General features: G+C 33.6%; 3 protein-coding genes across 4 annotated transcripts; 2 read left to right on the plus strand and 1 right to left on the minus strand.

Moving 5' to 3' along the window:
• The first annotated feature begins 4,373 nt into the window (after window positions 1-4,373).
• LOC119188315 (protein artichoke) lies at window positions 4,374-14,377 on the plus strand. Of its 2 annotated transcripts, none has more exons than XM_030185297.2 (4): window positions 4,374-4,555; window positions 8,745-8,951; window positions 9,222-11,845; window positions 11,958-14,377. In XM_030185297.2, exons 2-4 carry the CDS (start codon window positions 8,809-8,811, stop codon window positions 13,475-13,477), a joined length of 4,287 nt encoding a protein of 1,428 aa, XP_030041157.2. In that variant the 5' UTR covers window positions 4,374-4,555; window positions 8,745-8,808; the 3' UTR covers window positions 13,478-14,377. The 2 variants fall into 2 exon arrangements, with proteins under 2 accessions (XP_030041157.2, XP_030041158.2); XM_030185298.2 differs by lacking the exon at window positions 4,374-4,555 and adding an exon at window positions 8,591-8,664.
• LOC115456292 (inosine triphosphate pyrophosphatase) lies at window positions 14,370-15,705 on the minus strand. Its single transcript, XM_030185304.2, has one exon. It carries the CDS (start codon window positions 15,515-15,517, stop codon window positions 14,942-14,944), a length of 576 nt encoding a protein of 191 aa, XP_030041164.2. The 5' UTR covers window positions 15,518-15,705; the 3' UTR covers window positions 14,370-14,941.
• Window positions 15,706-16,448: 743 nt separating this feature from the next.
• On the plus strand, window positions 16,449-18,336 carry LOC115456261 (26S proteasome non-ATPase regulatory subunit 7). Its single transcript, XM_030185255.2, has 2 exons — window positions 16,449-16,796; window positions 17,462-18,336. The coding sequence occupies exons 1-2, from the start codon at window positions 16,622-16,624 to the stop codon at window positions 18,265-18,267; spliced, it is 981 nt and encodes a 326-aa protein (XP_030041115.1). The 5' UTR covers window positions 16,449-16,621; the 3' UTR covers window positions 18,268-18,336.
• Window positions 18,337-18,542: the final 206 nt, after the last annotated feature.

Consider the following 18,542-nt stretch of genomic DNA (forward strand, 5'->3'; position numbering starts at 1 on the left):
TAAAGATTGCAGTTCCCAGTAGAATTCCCCGATGCCCTGTCAAAAAAACATTCCATGTACCCCTGTATAGAACTAACGTTGGACGCCATTCACCCTTAGCACGAATGTGCGCCGAATACAATACTATTTCCGGAGGTTTAGACAACTTTGATATCCATCACGATTCATTTGAAAACTTTAAACATAAACTGATAAAACACTATTGTTAATTAAGATTTAAAATAAAAAATGTACAATATTCGTTACTCAGAGCCCAACTAACTCAAAATAATAATAATTTGTTGATTATACTAACCCAAAATAATAATAATTTGTTGATTTTAATAATGTTATTTCATTTTCATTTAATTTAATTTCATACATTTAATTTTACACAATACCATGTTCCTTATTGTGTTTTAATATGATCTTTGTTCTTTATACTTGTTTTTTTTTTTTTTCAATATTATGTAGTAGATTGATGTTTGGTGTGCATGCGTATTTTCAGTAAATACTGTACATATCTATAATAGGCATATGCATTAGATTTGTTACAATTATGGGTAAGATATTTTAAGAATGTAATAATGTATGTGCTGTTGGTGTGTTATAATAAATAAATAAATAAATAACACATGGGCCTATTCTTATCCCAGAAAGTTAACAGTGGGACTTTTATTCTGCTAATGGTCTTACGGTAGAATTCCCTACCAACAGGCAGTATTTAATCAATTATTCCAAACTTGATTATACCAGAAATATCGAACTATCTTCTGAGAAGAAACCAGTTCACATCCGATATATCAGTTTACCATGCAATTATTGGCTCTAAACTTTTTGCTACCTTTGATATAGCAGTCTCAAGGTTATAGAAGTCAACCGGTTTTTAAATTCGCAAGTCACAATCTTATTTCAAATGGAATGTCGCGTCTTATGTCACGGAGGTATTATTTTACTGCGCCGATTTTTTTAGGGTTGGTCAGGTAAGCGAGCTCTGTAGTTCGTAGCGTTTTATACCATATTTTTAAATATAATATAATTATAACAGACCTATGTCTGTACATTACAGATATTGAAGAAAAATGAACATATGTCTTTATTAGAGCAATAGAAGCCAATTAGATAAACGGTTTTAAGAATATTTGTCTGTCTGTATGTTTATATACGAAAAACTGACTGCATGGAATTGAATGCAGTTTCCCCGATATATGGATAGGGGGTCTAACTTAAAATCGGCCTCATTTTATCCCGGTATAGCGGGACTTTTATCTCGGAAAAACTTTTTTAACTTTTTACCAAGTCAGGGAATTATGGATAAAATAGTGTAGCGTTTGGTTAACGCTATAAGTAATCTAAAATAGATATATAAGTAATCAAAGGTTTTAAAGCTTTCCCATGCAGTAATTTAACCCGGCGAGCGTGTGGCGGGGTATGTCATACCCCCCATGTTAATAACTGGCGTATATTTTTTGTGCCTGACTTTCAAACTTATAGTCTCTTTGAGTAGCTGGAGTTACAGGGTTGCGAAAGGTAATAGTGGGGTGATCACATTGTCGCGGCAACCTGCATTCGAGTTACACGCTTGCAAACTGAGTTCGGGTACGTGATACCCCGCCTCATAGCTGGTGTGACAAAACTAAAATTGCTTTTTCTGCTATTTTAACTTATTTTCTTTGTTTAATTGTAGATTTTAATAGAAAATGGATGTTGAAAATAGAAAAAAACAACTTCGGTCCATGATAGAAGATGTACTTACTAGAACAGGGTTTCGCAAACTTTTATTTAGTGCGGACCACTAATGCCACCTTCTTTGCGACCAAAGTCGTAATGTTTAGGTTGATGTTGTTCAGTTGGATTCCTAAATTTGTTTTTACTAGCAGTTTACTTCTGTATTTATTTTTTAGATATACAAGAGTGCAAAAGCGTGCACTTTATAGTTTTTCTTTTAACTTTTATTTTACTTGCGAATCCCCTGAGAGGGGCCCACGAGCCCCAGGGTCCTATGTTTCGTGAAAATCAGGGCAAAGACACTAAATGGACCGATTTCATCCGTAACTTAGGCTTGGCTTTAGTTTACGAACACCTGAAGATGTGAAATGACAAAAATATATATTCCGATTTATATACGTCAGAGAATTTTTTCCCAGATCAACGAATCACTTTCATCGACTCAAAATGTTCCTGGTCATTTTATTATATGTAGAGATTACCCCAACAAAAATAATCATAAGACAAAATACTCATGAACAAGCTGAGGAAAGGCTATTAGTGTGGAGCATGCAACGTTTTTTGCAAAACTGCACAGATTTTATCTCCAGTTCCTAAGATGTTCCTAAATTTTTTGTGATTTTTTTAGTTTATAAAGAAAATTATTTCATATTCTATCATACGATTAAGTTTTTTATCATAAACTGGTTTTACTTTAGTTCCTTTTAGTTTTTAAGAGACTGAAAGTGTTTGTTTGAAATTCAAAGTGACTTATTTCCATCGAGGTTAAAAAATAAAATTGTTAAAATGGCGCGATTGTTTTATTTCCAATGCGTTATGATGGTATTGTCTTATTATACCAAAAAATAAATAGTATAATACTTCTTCAGAAACAAGTTTTATAGCAAATTTTTTTAAGGGGTATGTCATACCCTGCCTCATACTATTTGTTACATTTTTTCACCACACGCTCGCCGGGTTTATGTATTACTTATCACATGGTTTATTGTATCTCAATTAACCTGATTTGCCAAAATGATGACATCTCCGCGATTAAATGAAAGCTAATAGATTTTTTTTAATTGCATCCTACCTACTCACTAATTAGCCTTTTAAATTATTGTATTTTATGCTGCCAAAGTACCTACGATACTATTTACACTATAGGTAGGTATTATAAAAAGAATTGGTATCCAAATTAATACTTTGGGTAGGTAAGTCATTACTTCAAAACACGCGACCAATTGATCACGTTTTCGGATTCAGGTTTTATTGTACAACATTTGGGAAACTAGTTATAAAAAAAAGCGAAAGGAACGGCGATAATATATTAAGCTAATGTTTAGGTAAAGATAATAATATTATAAAGCTTAGATTTTTGTTTGATTGTTGATTTAAACGTAGAGCCACGTAGATCAAATTTAACTTACCATAGGTATTTGATCCACTTGCTTTTTTTTATTGCTTTGAATGACGAGACGAGCTTGCCGTTCACCTGATGGTAAGAGACACGACCGCCCCTAAACAGTAGAAACACCATCCAACACCTTGAATTACAACAGTATTGTTTGGTATTCCACTGCGGTCGCCATCCTGAGACGTGAGATATTAAGTCTTAGTCCAGTAGTTACACTGGCTACAATATTCTTCAAACCGGTACACAACAGTGACTAGACACTGCTGCTTGGCGGCAGAAAGACATTGCGGTGGTACCTACCCAGGTAACTCTCACATATGAGAGACCTACCACCACCAGTAAGTTGCTTAAGTTGCTTGCCAATCTGTGCTATAAAAATGCGATGTCTCATAATGCCTGCAAATTACACTGACTACTATGTAGTAGGGAGTTTCAACATGGAACACGACAGGTCTAGCAACATAATGCTTGCCGGCATATTTATACAAGTGGACGACACCCAGACGAGACTCCCGCGCAAGACATTAATATATTCTTTCAAATACATTAAAAAAAATATAAATTTTCATTGAAGCATCGCTGACACTATAGTGGAATAATAGACATAAAACTAACATTGCTCCACTCCAATGATATCTAGTGAGCATATTTAAAGTCCCCATTACAATTAAACGCTACATTTCTCTAATATCTGATATAAATTGAAAGACAAGTTGAGCAATTAGAACGACACATGCCAATTCCATTGTCCAGGCCGGCACCTTCCTTATTACCACATCGCACAATTTAATCGAGATTTGAGATAACTCGCCTAAGCATTCTTCATTTTGCAATATTTTTTCATAGATTTGACAAATTTCAGAAGTGTAATAAAGGTAAACTGTACCTATTTTATTGGCACAACGGTAAGATTCGAAAGCTTTTCCGAATATACCTACTTACGTACTTGAAATTTTCTGACAACTACATCTATCGTTATAAAATACTAATTAAATATTTTATGGCATGTCATACCTACTACATATATATTTTTTTCCTTTAAATAAACTTATAATCAGGGGCTGTGAAGACTTGTTTTGTTAGTCAATGAGTAGTTTAAGGCTTTAGTTCTGGATAAGTTATATACTGACTATAAAGCGATGAAGCGAAAAAAACCTTCCACAGCAAACAAAAAAAACTGCTACAATAAAAACGAAAAGACTTGCCTACTTGCACCTCTACGTTGTTTGGTAGTCAACGGTGGCACGAGCCACAATGGTGAAAGATAAGTTACTTGGTGCGCATCGAGCTGTGAACCGAAAGTCTGGTGTTTACATGCGAAATACACTTCATATCCCAGTCCGTGTTCGGCTACCATAAGCCACGCTTGTCCAAGGATTGTTTTCAGTGACAATACCAGTTGTGTAACAAACAGATCTGCGGTTTCTGCCGGCTATGAATACCGGATTAAAGGTTGGGATACCTTAGTCATTATTTTGGTGATTCTAAACAAATCGAAAGTTTTCTGTGGAGGATAATATTTTAGGTACGGAACGCTGGTCAAATTAATAAATTAATTTGGTTTCGAAAACAAGACTGAAAAAGATGTAGTTATGATTTATGTGATTATGGGTAGCTCGAATGGTTAACAATAGGTATTTTTAAGGTATTATGTCATAGAAGAACCACTGATAATATAATATTCAAGTAGTTATCTTGGAGGTTGTGCACATGGTAGATTGATTATCCTTTACTTTTAAACTATTTGCTAAAAAAAATTTGAGGGTGTCAAACGTCTTTCGGAGACCCAAGTGCTGTGCCGTACCCTCTTAATATGCATTGGACAGACAAAGCAATCCTCTTAGCCTATACCAAAGTGATGACTATATTAATAGTTCAAACTCCTTTCTTCTAGGAAGCCTTTATAATACAGTGATACCTTAGTCTCATAAAAACACTCTTACCTAAATATACTAGGTATATGACCAGTCGTATTTTTCAAAATGTTGAAGATGAATATAGATTTAAAATGATCGCACTAGCATTTATCGTGACGATTCAAATAATCATCTAAATATTAGCGCGTAGTTAAGGAATTGCTAAAAAAAACTCGTGTGGTAACTACGTACAACACAAATATGGAAGAACACACATAATTACGAACATTCGGCTTTATGTAATTTAGGTGAAGTTGAAAATGGTTTGTCATTGATCCGAGAGGATCCATGGACGCAGCGGGCGCTAAGCCTATTATGAAGTATGAAGTTGCGGGTTCTGATTCGAGAGACAAACCACTTCCGCCCACAATTACTACTACTGAGTATTGGGACTAAAGGATCTCCGTTGTTCTTAATATCCACGATGCAAAATTAATACCATAAGCATGCAGTCATGTGTGAAACTAATGTTTGTAATATATGATATATTGTTTATGTTAATAACGTGCAATAAATATTTTTCTCCACCGCGTTGATCCCAATTCGTAAATGTATGAGCCAAAAGTATGTACAGCCTTCATCATCCCCAAAGGAAAGCAAAGAATAATAATTACCAAGACCCAATTTCAATTACAGACTTTAGCAAAACACAGCGATTATAGAATATATAGGTATTTTGTATGTACATGTAGTCTTATTCTACGACGAGCACTGCCCTTGAGACCTTGAGGCATAAGATATTTTGCCCCTTAGACCCTATGTTCACTGGTTCGTGTACTTTTGATCGAAACTCAATAATGGTTATTAGTAATTACTTAACTCGGTGAGCGACCTAGGACCCAAAAGCACTACCAGTTTACCAGTTTTCAGAGAAATATGATGGCAGGTGGTGAAAATGTCATACACTATTATGCAGGTAGATAACAGTTATTATAGTAATGAATCTACCGCTTATCAATTTCTACAAATAAGCCTATAAATGATTTCAAAACAATTAAGTTTATTATATTTATTTAATGTTAACCTTAACCGACATATTACGGGATGCAGTGTGTGACAGTTAGAGATAAGTGCGGTAACAGTACCATAATGGCGACCCGTCCCGCTGGCTGCTTACGTTGATTCATCATAAACTGTAACATTACATTAGTACACATGGTTATTTTTCTTCTGAACTGAAAGTCAATAAACATGAAATCCTTTTGCAAACAATGCGGTGCATTACCCTGTCCATTGTACCTAAACAATATCAAACATGTCAACAGCTAATAATAGTAAAAGAAAGAAAAAATAAACTTTGCAGATTCAGAGAAAATAGCTGTTAAAAGGTTATATAGAAATGTAATAGATATTAACGTAGGTGGTATGTAGAATGTTGCAGTGAATTAAAATTAAGAAGACTAAATAGGTAGGTATATAGTCGAATTAGCAACATCATAGCGACTTACAACAAAAAAAGGCAGTTAATGGTTTTCAAAAAAAGACTTTTCACGAGAAACCGGAAAACGATTGAATAAACGGTCACCTAATCGTGTTAAATATTCTAAACAGAATGTAATCTACGATACCAAAAGAATCATGGATGCATAACCATAAAATGGAATACCTACAGATTAAGGACGGATAGTAGGGGATTTTAGTTTCCAGACATCTCATTTAAAAGGTCGGCCCAAGGATAGATCAAGTGCAGTGCAAATCGATCTAGGCGCGAGGTGCCAATGGACGCTGAAATTCCAATTTTGGCAGTGAAAAATAAAAAAATTGAGAGCGCATGTGCGGCTTGCGAATTGCACGCAGTATCCTACAAGCTTATTAAATGGAGCAACCTCTTTTGGAGTCGGTTAGGCATATGCATGCTATTAGAAATGGGGGATATTTAAAGAAAAATATTTGTTCCCGTCTCGCCTTATTTAAGGCCGCCTTTGTCTCTACACAGATCAAGGGGTTAGGGCCAGTACTGCGCATTTCGATACGAAACACAAGCTATCACCTCACATCGATTTTTGTAAGGCAGTGTTACTATCACTGTGGAGACAAGCATGTAAACAAAATAATTCAGCAGTGTGGCTCTACCTTTGCCTTTCCAGTAATTCATAGAATAGACTAGACTTAGAACACATAATCGAAGTTATCGGAAATTAATGTAGTACCTATATACTTTTTGAGTTCAAGAAAGATAGACAAAACTTAGGGACGGAGTTAGGTATTAGAGTTGTTATTTTAACTTTGAAGTAACACAGGCAGTGAAAGCGGCGATAGCCTAGTTGGGTGTGGAACGGTCTGCCAAAGACGAATGTCCGCAGGTTCAAATCCCAAGGGCACACACCTCTGACTTTTCTAAAATTCATGTGTGTATTCTTTGTGAATTTATCGTTCGCTTTAACGGTGAAGGAAAACATCGTGAGGAAACCTGCACATCTGAGAAGTTCTCTGTAGGAATTTTGAAGGTGTGTGAAGTCTACCAATCCGCACTAGGCCAGCGTGGTGGACTAAGGCCTAATCCCTCTCATTAGTAGAGGAGGCCCGTGCTCAGCAGTGGGCAAGTATATAATACAGGGCTGAATTATTATTATATAACACAGGCTGTAAGTAGGCACGAAACTAGGCACGTAACTACACAGGTTGGTACATAATTATAGAAAGTTAATAATATATAGAGCAAAATGATTTTCTAAAACAGAGCTGAACGTAGTTTATAATATTTTGTTTAACTAGTGTAGCAATCTCTACTTATGATATTCGCGAATTAACCCTTAGGGAATGCATATGTGACAATGCAGTGTTACTATGTACCTTAAAGAGTCAGAAGAGTAAGGCAGACGAATTCCACCACACTAGCTTTTATTTTGCAAGAGCTAATTACTAGGGCTGAGATTTTAATAGACCGTAAACAAATAGATTATGTATCTGAGTTTATATTTTATTTTGTAACGCTTGAACGTAATTCTCGCGCTGTGGCGGTATACATAATACAGTTCTATTTTCGAAATAAATATAATTTGAATATATTTCATAATATTATGTAAACCAAAGTTAGTAAACGTATGTGTTTAATGTTTAATTATTATAAGTAACTAATTCAGAAATTGTTATAATATTTCGTGACCCAACTTGTAGAAATGGCGGTCAAATAGCCGGCATAAAAAGGAATATTGAAAAGCAAAATCCATGTGTATATTTTTGTATTTTAATGACTTAAAGCGGTTGCGGTACCTTATACGTTCTTATATTGTACAACACTAAAGTACCTACACTTAATTCAACAACTTTCTGTATTCCATACAAAAATTACTTTAAGTGCAAATGTGACCCATATGCCTGCAAGCTTTACAGAATTACGTAAAGCGAGCAATGACGTAAATTCTGCACACCATGAGTTGCGGAGTCAATGGAGAATTAGTGAAAGTACAGTCCAATCAGTGGACCGTTGTGGTCGGACTATTGTTTTCAATTCGCATTGTTTTGGTTGGTGTCGGTCCTTGACGCCACCGGATTACGTTTATACCAACATTACTGTAACTCGTATTGGCGCAATCAAAGAAAAAAATAGGCGGTTTTCTTTTTCATTTGATCGGTCGGTCCCTTATAAGACTGCACGTCAAGGAATAGTTTTTAAACTGCCTACATATTTATTCATATATTAAGGTCAATTTTGATTTAGCTGCGAATCTACGAGATGTTCATGTTTTTTAATTTCAGTTTTTATATGTTTATACTATTTTCAGGTAGAATCAAACATGCAAAAGAGGTGAATGATGATAAAATGAGCCTCATAAATGTTTTGAAGGAATGGATCACAAGATAGTACAAATGATACTATGGATTATTTTAGTAGTTGTAGCTTGCACCTCGGGCCAAAGCCCGGTGTGTCCCATGCCAGAATCTATTCTCCCTTGTATTTGCACAAATCGTCACGAAGATCTACAAATATGGTTAGTAAGATATAAGATAACATGTCTGGGGGTCCATAACCAAGATTTCTTTCTACAATCGTTAACGCCAATAAAAAAAATGTATGGCAATAACATATCCTATCGATAAGTGTAACGCTAAGATATTTCAATTTCATACATAACGTTAGGTCAGCGTTTCATATTAACGTTTGTAGTAAAGCATCTTGGCTACGGCACCTGACTTACTACATAAGATTATACTTACGATTATATTTACGATTATTCATACTTATTATTTTCGTATTGCAGGTGCACCCACAGCGATTTAACACAAGTATTAAAAGGGATACAGAAAGTAGGAAATTTGATCAGAAAACCTATTGATGAATTGATCATCGAAAACAATTATCTTCCATCACTACCTGGAAAAATATTTCAGAATGTGAAAATCCTAAGGCTGATGCTTCGTCACAATGGTTTGGAACGGTTGTCCGCTGCATGGTTGGAAACACAGGAAATGAATTTGGTCGAAATATTCATAGTAGAAAACGATTTGAGGAATATTCCGGCGGAAAGTTTAATTAAATTACAAAATCTACAAGCAGTGACTATTCAATCGCACAATTTGAAGCGAATTCCTGTGTTTTCTAATATTCCGAAGTTGAGATACATAAGTATACATTCGAAAAGCTTAAACGCTATAAACGAAAATACTTTTGAAAATTTGCCTAACTTGGAAAAACTATTTATTCAAGGCAGTCCACATCTGCGGATATTAAAGGAAAACGCGTTATACAATTTACCAAAGTTAAATAAATTAGAAATAACAAATTGTGGTATAAATCTAATACACATGCGAGCTTTGTCTTTAATGCCGTCACTAAGTGAACTATCTTTAAGTGATAATAAAATTTCAGACGCTACTATGGTTGGTAGAGCCACAAGAGATCTCCCATTATTATCTTATTTAAATCTAAATTCCAATTTTATAGATAAATTAAACGAAGGTGCGTTTGTTGATCAACCAATGCTGGGAAATTTGCTTTTAGCAAATAATAACATAAGCATTATACACCATGGTGCATTTCATAGAGTCCCGAAATTGAGAGTTGTTGACCTGAATTACAACAGAATACGACAGATACATCCAGAATCCTTTTTGCAACAATCTGGTAGCGGAGTGGAAGAACTGAACCTTATTGGAAATGAAATTATGCATATTTCCGAATTTCGCGCGCTGCTTGATGCTTTACCAAGACTGAGATTCCTGGATATGAGTGACAATATGCTGCAAGATATCCCAAGAGGCGCTCTTAGAGGCCATCCCAGTTTAGAACGCTTACATTTGAATAAGAATAACATCAAATTTATCCAAGCAGATGCATTTGTTGCTATGCCGGCACTAAGAGAGTTACATTTGAGTAATAATTCTTTAACCGACGTCAATGAAGGTCCGTTCTGGGACTTGCCAGCCCTAAAAGGTTTAGATTTATCTTATAACAAATTCCAACGATTACAACCAAAATTATTGTACAATCTACCAGCTTTGAGAAGAATTCATTTCAGTAATAATCAATTAACAATTATAGATCCAATTACTTTTATGGAAGCTCCGTTATTGGAATACGTGAATATATCTGGAAATGCTCTGGTTTCGATACATCCCGCCACGTTTAGGAATTTGGAAAACTTATATGAAATAGACGCTAGCTCTAACAAACTGATAGAATTTGTGCCTGGGTTGCCGAGAGGTCTCGAACAATTGTATTTACAAAAAAATCAAATAACAAGTTTACCCGCGCCACCCTCCCCAGATTTGGATTTACCGTCACTAAGAACTTTAGACATTTCAAATAACGGCATACAAAAGATACCTTTTGGAAGTATGAAAATACTTCATAACCTACGACGCTTTTATATGAAACGCAACGGATTAAGGCAAATTGATATAACAACATTCGGCGATTTAGAGCGTCTAGAAATTCTAGATTTAAGTGAGAATCAGTTGCTTTCAGTGCACCCCAAAAGTTTCGCCAAACTGCCCACTTTGAAACAAGTATATCTACATGGAAATATGATAGATAATTTTGATCTTATGACAATTCAAGATAACGCTGAGCTATCAATGTTAGACTTTAGTAAAAATAAATTGAAAAGTATAGGTCCAAATATAGTTGACAAAGGTTTGGAAGTTGAAATACTGAATATTTCATCGAACAATTTAAATGAACTGCCTACAACGTTAAACATGTTCACCAAGTTAAAGATTTTGGATGCCAGTTTTAATTATATAAAACACTTTGACAGTAATTCACTAAATAACTTGCAGAAGTTAAGGGATATAAAAATGCCTCACAATAAAATTACAGAAATACGCTCTAACAGTTTCAGAGAATTGAACGAATTAGAAATGATAGATTTAGACAACAATAACATAGAAATTATTCATCCTAAATCTATAGCCAACTTGCCGAATTTGATATCAATTTATTTGAGTCGAAATCATATAATCGATTTACCAGATCATGTATTTTATAACCTACCGAAATTACGGATTATTGAACTTCAAGGCAACCGGCTACAGTTTATATCAATACGGGCTTTTGATAATATGCCATTAGTGCAATATATGAATTTGAGTAATAATCATATCACTAATATAGATAATTCAGGCTTAAGACATCTTTCTTCTTTGGAAGTCTTAGACTTAAGTTTTAATAAACTAACAAGAATTACTAGAGAATCCTTTCAATACATGGAATGGATAGTTGAATTGAACTTAGATAATAACTTATTATGTCATATAAGCGGTAAACCATTCGATTCCATGCCAAGGCTCAAGGTTCTTTCATTGAGGCATAATAAACTTGCAACAGTAACTGAAACAACTTTTGCAAAGTTAAGAAATAACATAGCAATTCTGGACATAGATGGTAAGTTTTAATTTCTGCAAAATATGTTTTACCGCAATAAGTAAACTTTTTTATAAATTGGTGAAGGCACGAGAAACTGCCAACTAACGAAAGAATTTAAATTTTGTTTCAGGTAATCCTTTAATATGCAACTGTGCAATAATTTGGCTCAAGTCTTGGTTGTTGGAGTCGACTTCCGTAGGGCCTAAATGTATGGACGGCACTTATGTCAAGGGAATGCCCTTTTCACAAAGCGACTGTCCAAACCGTCTCGTTAAGAATGAAGATGTAGGATTATGTGTTACACACGAAAACGAAGCTTTGCTTCCTAATCTGGCTTCATCGCAAGTTTTTTCATCACTAGATAAAGTAAAAGATTATACTACACAAATCAAAAATAATTATCACATCAACAAAATACAGAATAGACCTTTGCCAGAAGAATCAGATTACTTTTACGATGAATATGTGGACTATCCATACAACGAAACGTTGATAGAGGGCATTAATTATAATGGAAGTATATCTAAAACAAATAAAACACATGAAACTATCGGGCAAACCCCTACGATCTACGCTGAAATAAAAAACACAACTTTAAATACACTGATAAAAAATTCAGCTGTTTCTGTAAAAGCGCCGAATAGTGGTTTCACATTCTTTGGAATGTCGCTACCTTCTATTGCCGATATGGGAAAACTATTGAACACGGGACGCAAAATTGACTGGCCTGAGAATAAAACACCTCTTCAGGAGAACAACAAATACAAAACGTTAGAGCCTCCTAAATTCGAAACAGGAGGGTTCACACCCATGCTACCTACAGCTGCTAGTGGGTTCGTACCAATGTCCGATCCAATCGCTAACATATCTCACACCATAATAAGTGGTCAAAGTGGCACAAATTATAACAAACAAATAGATACCATAGATAGCTTTGCCGCAGCTACAATAAAGCCTGCGACTAAATCTGTTCAAAGTAACACAACTCATCAGAAAACGAAAAGTGAAATTCATGAAATTCAAGCCTATTTGGATGATGACAATACAACACACATCACTTATAACAGAACGAAAAATGTTGAAGAAGAAAAGAGCGCTCCAAATAATCTAAGGAAATATAACCTTATGGAAACGAACTTGACTATTACGGAAATTACAGAAAAGGAAGGATTACTGATTACTACAGACACAAGTAATGACATGTCGCTACAAACATGGATGGACAGCAGTACTGTACCTTATACATCAAATCCGCAAACATCGAAACCTCCAACAAAGAAGCATATTGAACCAAAACCTACAGCTCTATCGGCTGTCTTTATACCAAGTAACATTGAGGCAAGAAATTATTCAAACAGACCTGCCACCATTACTAAAGTTAACATTCCTCATGTAGAACAATACAATTCAAGAGAAAGCTTTTCTCCTGTCATAAATAGAGAAGGCAAGACAAAGTTCTCGGATATAATAAGTTTAGGCAATACCAGAACTAGACAAATAGATGGTAAAGAGTGGTATTATAAGAACTACAATAATTCTAATTTAAAACCATACATTGCACCTGGTTTACATTCAGTAAGCAGTATTTTAAGCTATAACAAATATTTAGTAGTTTTTAGTATATATTACACCTTATGCAATACTTATTAAGTGCAATATCTGACTCTTATTGCAGCTGTAGGAACTTAGGTTCAGTAATTCATAACTTATTCAAATACATTGCCTACATTTATATTAGCATTAAAGGTAGTATAAAAAAAGTTATTCTTGAAAGTTCAAAAGTACTCATGAAACAAAGTTAGTTGTGATACAAATCACATCAAATACAATATTATAATTTAATTTCAGTACTTAATCATAACTGACTTCAATTTCAGTTTTTAAATCATGGCACTATCGAAATATGATTAAGTAGTAATTAACTAAATTCTGCTATTTCTATTTGACTAGGTTTACCGCCATTTTTAATAAACAATCCCAAACGCATTTTTCGATCTATCTCAAAAATGTACCAATCAGAATAATGTTCTTTTTGACATGCTTACAAATGAGTTATTTTGATTGGTTTATTCTCAGAATCAGATTGAAGATTGAGATTGGGATCGTTTATTGAAAGAGGCTGTTAATCAGACCATAGAATATGATAAAAAATTTCAACAGTATACTTATACTGCAAAGCCACAAACAACATACAAGATCTTAAATATATTCTTGTAGTATCATAACAATTAAGTTATAGACTTAAATAGATATTCTCAAGTAGTATATTTTGTGTTAAATATACTTGTACCATAAGTCTCAATTATTACAATAAACCAATTTAAACAAATTATTTTCCTGAGCAAAAAAAACTATAAATACCTTTCCAATTACATATTCCGTTTAGATGTGCCAATAACACCAAATACAATGGAGATTATTAAAAAAATGAGTAGATATTTGTTTATTTTTTTTTCCAAATATGTGGTTCTATATATGGTGATTTGGAAAAAGATTATGTTGTTTATGTACTATAATGAGTTAAATAATAATAAATACAATGTAACAAAATTTGTCATTTATTTTAAAACAGTAGGTATTTACATTTCACTTAAATAAAATAACCTATGACCCATATTCATTTTGAATGACTACAGCATCAATTATCAAACAAAAAAAATGATTATGATTTAAAAAAACTATTTGACACAGTCATCAATTAAATGTGAACAAACAGCCACAATAAATGATTTTCACTGTGAGACCACAGTTAGAATAAAGTTTGATCATAATGGCACATACTTTTTTTTAATATTATAATTAAAGTTAATGTGCAATTAGAATTGTTAATTTGCATATATAAGCAGCATTGTTAACAGTACATTTTATTTAGGGAATAATAATTAAGAATGTGGTAACATTAAATGAGTTAACAATATCATGATTAACATTACAAAATTATTATTAGAGAATACTCTCCAGCATTTGTTTTAATTTCTTATAAACATACATAAATAGAATACAAAATATTGTAGAAAGGTCATAAGCTATTTATAGACAACATGTGGCAATGTTATGTATTACTAACGGTGCCAAACAGAATTTTTCTATTATAATTATACTAAGTAATTTTTATTAGGGTTTCTTCTCTGTGAAGTAAGTCCTTAGTTTTTCTAATGCTTTGTATCTATGAGAAATTTTATTTTTTTCACTCTTTGGTAACTCTGCATAAGTCTTGTCATGACCGTCAGGTTGAAAGACACAATCCCAACCAAAATCCCTTGTTCCTCTTGGAGGTACAATTTTTCCTTTTGTTATACCTTGAAACAAAACCACATCCAGGTCATCACAGTTGCCAGCGCAGTAGGCAAAAGTACACACTGCCTCTGCCGATTTGTCTTCCCACCCAGCCAGTAGTCGATGGAGACCTTCAGGCTGCAGTTTTTCTAGGAACCATTTTATATAAGGACCTGGGAGACCTTTCAAAGCATTAAAACATAACGAGGTGTCTTCGACTAATACAGGCTTTTTTAAACGCCGCGCGGCCTCCTGGCATTTTTTTACAGATACCTCATCTACTTCTCCTTGTAGTTCTGGCAAATCTAATTTGTAATTTATAATTTCTAAAGGAAAATTAACACCCAAGATTGCTCTTAGTTCTTCTAATTTTTTAGCATTACCAGTGACGAAGGTTAGAGATCGGTGCGTCATGTTAATTGTTTAAATTATCACAGACAACTGTGTAATTTTATTGAGCAATTAAAACAAATGTGATCTTATTTTATAATTTTAAAATGCAAATGCAGTTATTATTTATAGAACGAATTAAAAGACAAATATATATTTTTTTCACAATAAAAAAAACGCTATCAAATGTCAAAATATGTCATTTGTCATTATTAAATGTCAATTTCTATGATCTATGGCCTAGAGAAAAGAACCCAAAAAGAATTATAATATATACTCAGAAATATATATATATATATATATATATATATATATATATATATATATATATATATATATATATATATATATATATATAGAGAAATATATATAGAAAATATTACAGTTTGTAGCTGCTCTACATCTCGGCCAGCAGAATTTGAGGGAATAGAATATTTAGTAATTTTTCAAATGCCAACGTATGGTTCAAAGAGCATTACAATAATACGGTATGGCTAACGAGTCGACCATCATTGTGACCTAAGGCTAGCTTGGCCAACTCAGTAAATATAAGATTAAACCTAATCTATTTTAATTATAGAAATCTTTGTGCAAGCCAGCATAGTATTTTACTTACTCCATGGAAGCCAGCAGGCAGGAGCCGGATTGGGGCGCAAACAAAGAGTACCTATTACCAAAAGCATTACAATGTTACGGTAATGGTATTGCGCACGCTGCGATTTGCTCCGACACGGTAACGATCCGCCTCGCAGCGACTTGTTTCTAATGGACGATCTTTACCGAAAATATATAGGAGGTAGGTTTTTGTGCTGTAAACGGAATCCATTTAAAGTAGTAGCTTATATTTCTAATTTGGCTTTCTAAAAATTTACAAATGTCATACACACTCCAACGGTCGCAGAGACTCATAGGATATTTTGGCTTTCATAGACAAGAGTGCAAAGACAAGATTTTTTATTTCTTCATCATCTATGTCAATGTAATGACTGTCATATTTTGTTGCCGACTGGCGAATTTTAGTAACTGCTGTTTCATTTTACTAATTTAACACAAATTATAGGGAATCTCCGCGTACATAACTACTCTATTGTTAATAAAAGTACATAAGAACGATTTAAAGGCCACGTAATGCCTAGTCAAGAAGTCGTCACCACAAAAGTGGTTGTTCATCCTTTGGTCCTACTTAGCGTTGTAGACCATTTCAATCGTATGGGAAAGATTGGTAATCAAAAACGAGTAGTCGGCGTTCTTTTAGGTTGTTGGAGAGCTAAAGGTGTTTTGGATGTATCAAACAGTTTTGCAGGTTAGTTATTGTGTTTTGTGAAACATTTTCAATTCATTGTCAAGATTATTTGTACTTTGTTGTCAAGTTATTTAATTTACTTCGATTTTGTCGCAATTAAAATTATTCTTTACACATATATATTGTAATTTGCATGATTTACAGATATTTAGAGTTTTAATTAAAATATTTTTGCAACTTCATGTCGTTATTTGTCATGTAAAAACCAAGGGACTGTTATTTAAAAAATAAACTAAACACGTCTTTTTTAATTGGCAGAATATTTAAAACTAAACTATTTTCTTTGTTGTAGCATCCTCTTACTAACCATAATAAAGACAAGAATTATAGTTTTTATAACCTTTTACACACTATTATTGGTCCTCTATGGTTCAAACACATTAAATTATTAGCAGTAATAGCAAAATTTAATATTATTACAATTATATTAACCTGCAATGTTATAGTAGCCCATGTTTATTGACTGATTTTTATTAGACTTTATTATTTATGCTAATTATTTATTTTAAATTACTGCAGCTTTCAGCAATTAAATGCTGATAAGTCAGTCAAGACATAATAGTTGTAATTTATTAAAATTCCCATAACATGCCAAATTATATACCATAAACATATACTCAAGTTGTTATAAATAAATAATCATTATTTGGTTTTCTTATTTACAGTTCCATTTGATGAGGATGACAAAGACAAGTCAGTATGGTTCCTCGATCATGATTACTTGGAGAACATGTATGGCATGTTCAAAAAGGTAAATGCTAGAGAGAAAGTTGTGGGCTGGTACCACACTGGACCCAAACTGCACCAAAATGATGTAGCTATTAATGAGCTAATCAGGCGTTACTGTCCCAACTCTGTCCTTGTCATCATAGATGCTAAGCCAAAGGACTTAGGTTTGCCAACTGAAGCTTACCAAGCTGTTGAAGAGGTCCATGATGATGGTACACCGACTACAAGAACATTTGAGCATGTTCCAAGTGAGATTGGAGCGGAGGAGGCTGAGGAAGTTGGTGTTGAACATCTGTTGAGAGATATCAAGGATACAACAGTTGGTAGTCTTTCCCAACGTATTACCAACCAGTTGCTTGGTCTCAAAGGTCTTCATTCACAACTATGCGAGATCAGAGATTACCTTGTTCAAGTTGGTCAAGGATCATTGCCCATAAACCATCAAATTATTTACCAGTTGCAAGACATATTTAACTTACTCCCTGATATAGCAAATGACAACTTCATAGACAATTTATACATTAAAACAAATGATCAATCACTGGTTGTTTACTTGGCAGCATTAGTAAGGTCAATCATTGCACTACACAATCTTATCAATAACAAGATTACAAACAGAGATGCAGAAGAAGGCAAAAAAGAAGACAAAGATAAGAAAGAAAAGAAAGACGACAAAGACGAAAAGAAAACTGAAGATAAAGCGAAAGGAGAGAAAAAAGAGAAAGAGGAGAAAAAGAAGTAATTTAGAATAATTAGAATTAGGTTGTTTGTAATGTCGAGTTATTTTTAAATAAACTATTTACTAATTACATATTGTCGGTTTAATTTCATATATATTCCATAATTAAATTTATAAAGAAATTTTAAATTGTTACACTATCTACATGCTTTTATTAATTAATTTATTGTTTTTATCTTAATATGATGTACACAATCTTTTTGTTAGGGACTTTTTTTGAACAAGTGCAAAGCGATTACGATTTGCTTGATTTAGTTTCAAACATCGAATAATCGCCA

Source organism: Manduca sexta, chromosome 23, assembly GCF_014839805.1.
Source record: "Manduca sexta isolate Smith_Timp_Sample1 chromosome 23, JHU_Msex_v1.0, whole genome shotgun sequence".
In the NCBI taxonomy this organism is placed as follows: Eukaryota; Metazoa; Arthropoda; class Insecta; order Lepidoptera; family Sphingidae; genus Manduca; species Manduca sexta.

Excerpts from the sequence above, each read along its gene's own strand:
- LOC119188315 (XM_030185297.2), top strand. The coding sequence starts at position 8,809 with ATGGATCACAAGATAGTACAAATGATACTATGGATTATTTTAGTAGTT. Across the intron at positions 8,952-9,221 it reads CACGAAGATCTACAAATATG|GTGCACCCACAGCGATTTAA; the intron begins GTTAGTAAGATA and ends TTCGTATTGCAG. Across the intron at positions 11,846-11,957 it reads AGCAATTCTGGACATAGATG|GTAATCCTTTAATATGCAAC; the intron begins GTAAGTTTTAAT and ends ATTTTGTTTCAG.
- LOC115456292 (XM_030185304.2), bottom strand. The coding sequence starts at position 15,517 with ATGACGCACCGATCTCTAACCTTCGTCACTGGTAATGCTAAAAAATTA.
- LOC115456261 (XM_030185255.2), top strand. The coding sequence starts at position 16,622 with ATGCCTAGTCAAGAAGTCGTCACCACAAAAGTGGTTGTTCATCCTTTG. Across the intron at positions 16,797-17,461 it reads TGTATCAAACAGTTTTGCAG|TTCCATTTGATGAGGATGAC; the intron begins GTTAGTTATTGT and ends TCTTATTTACAG.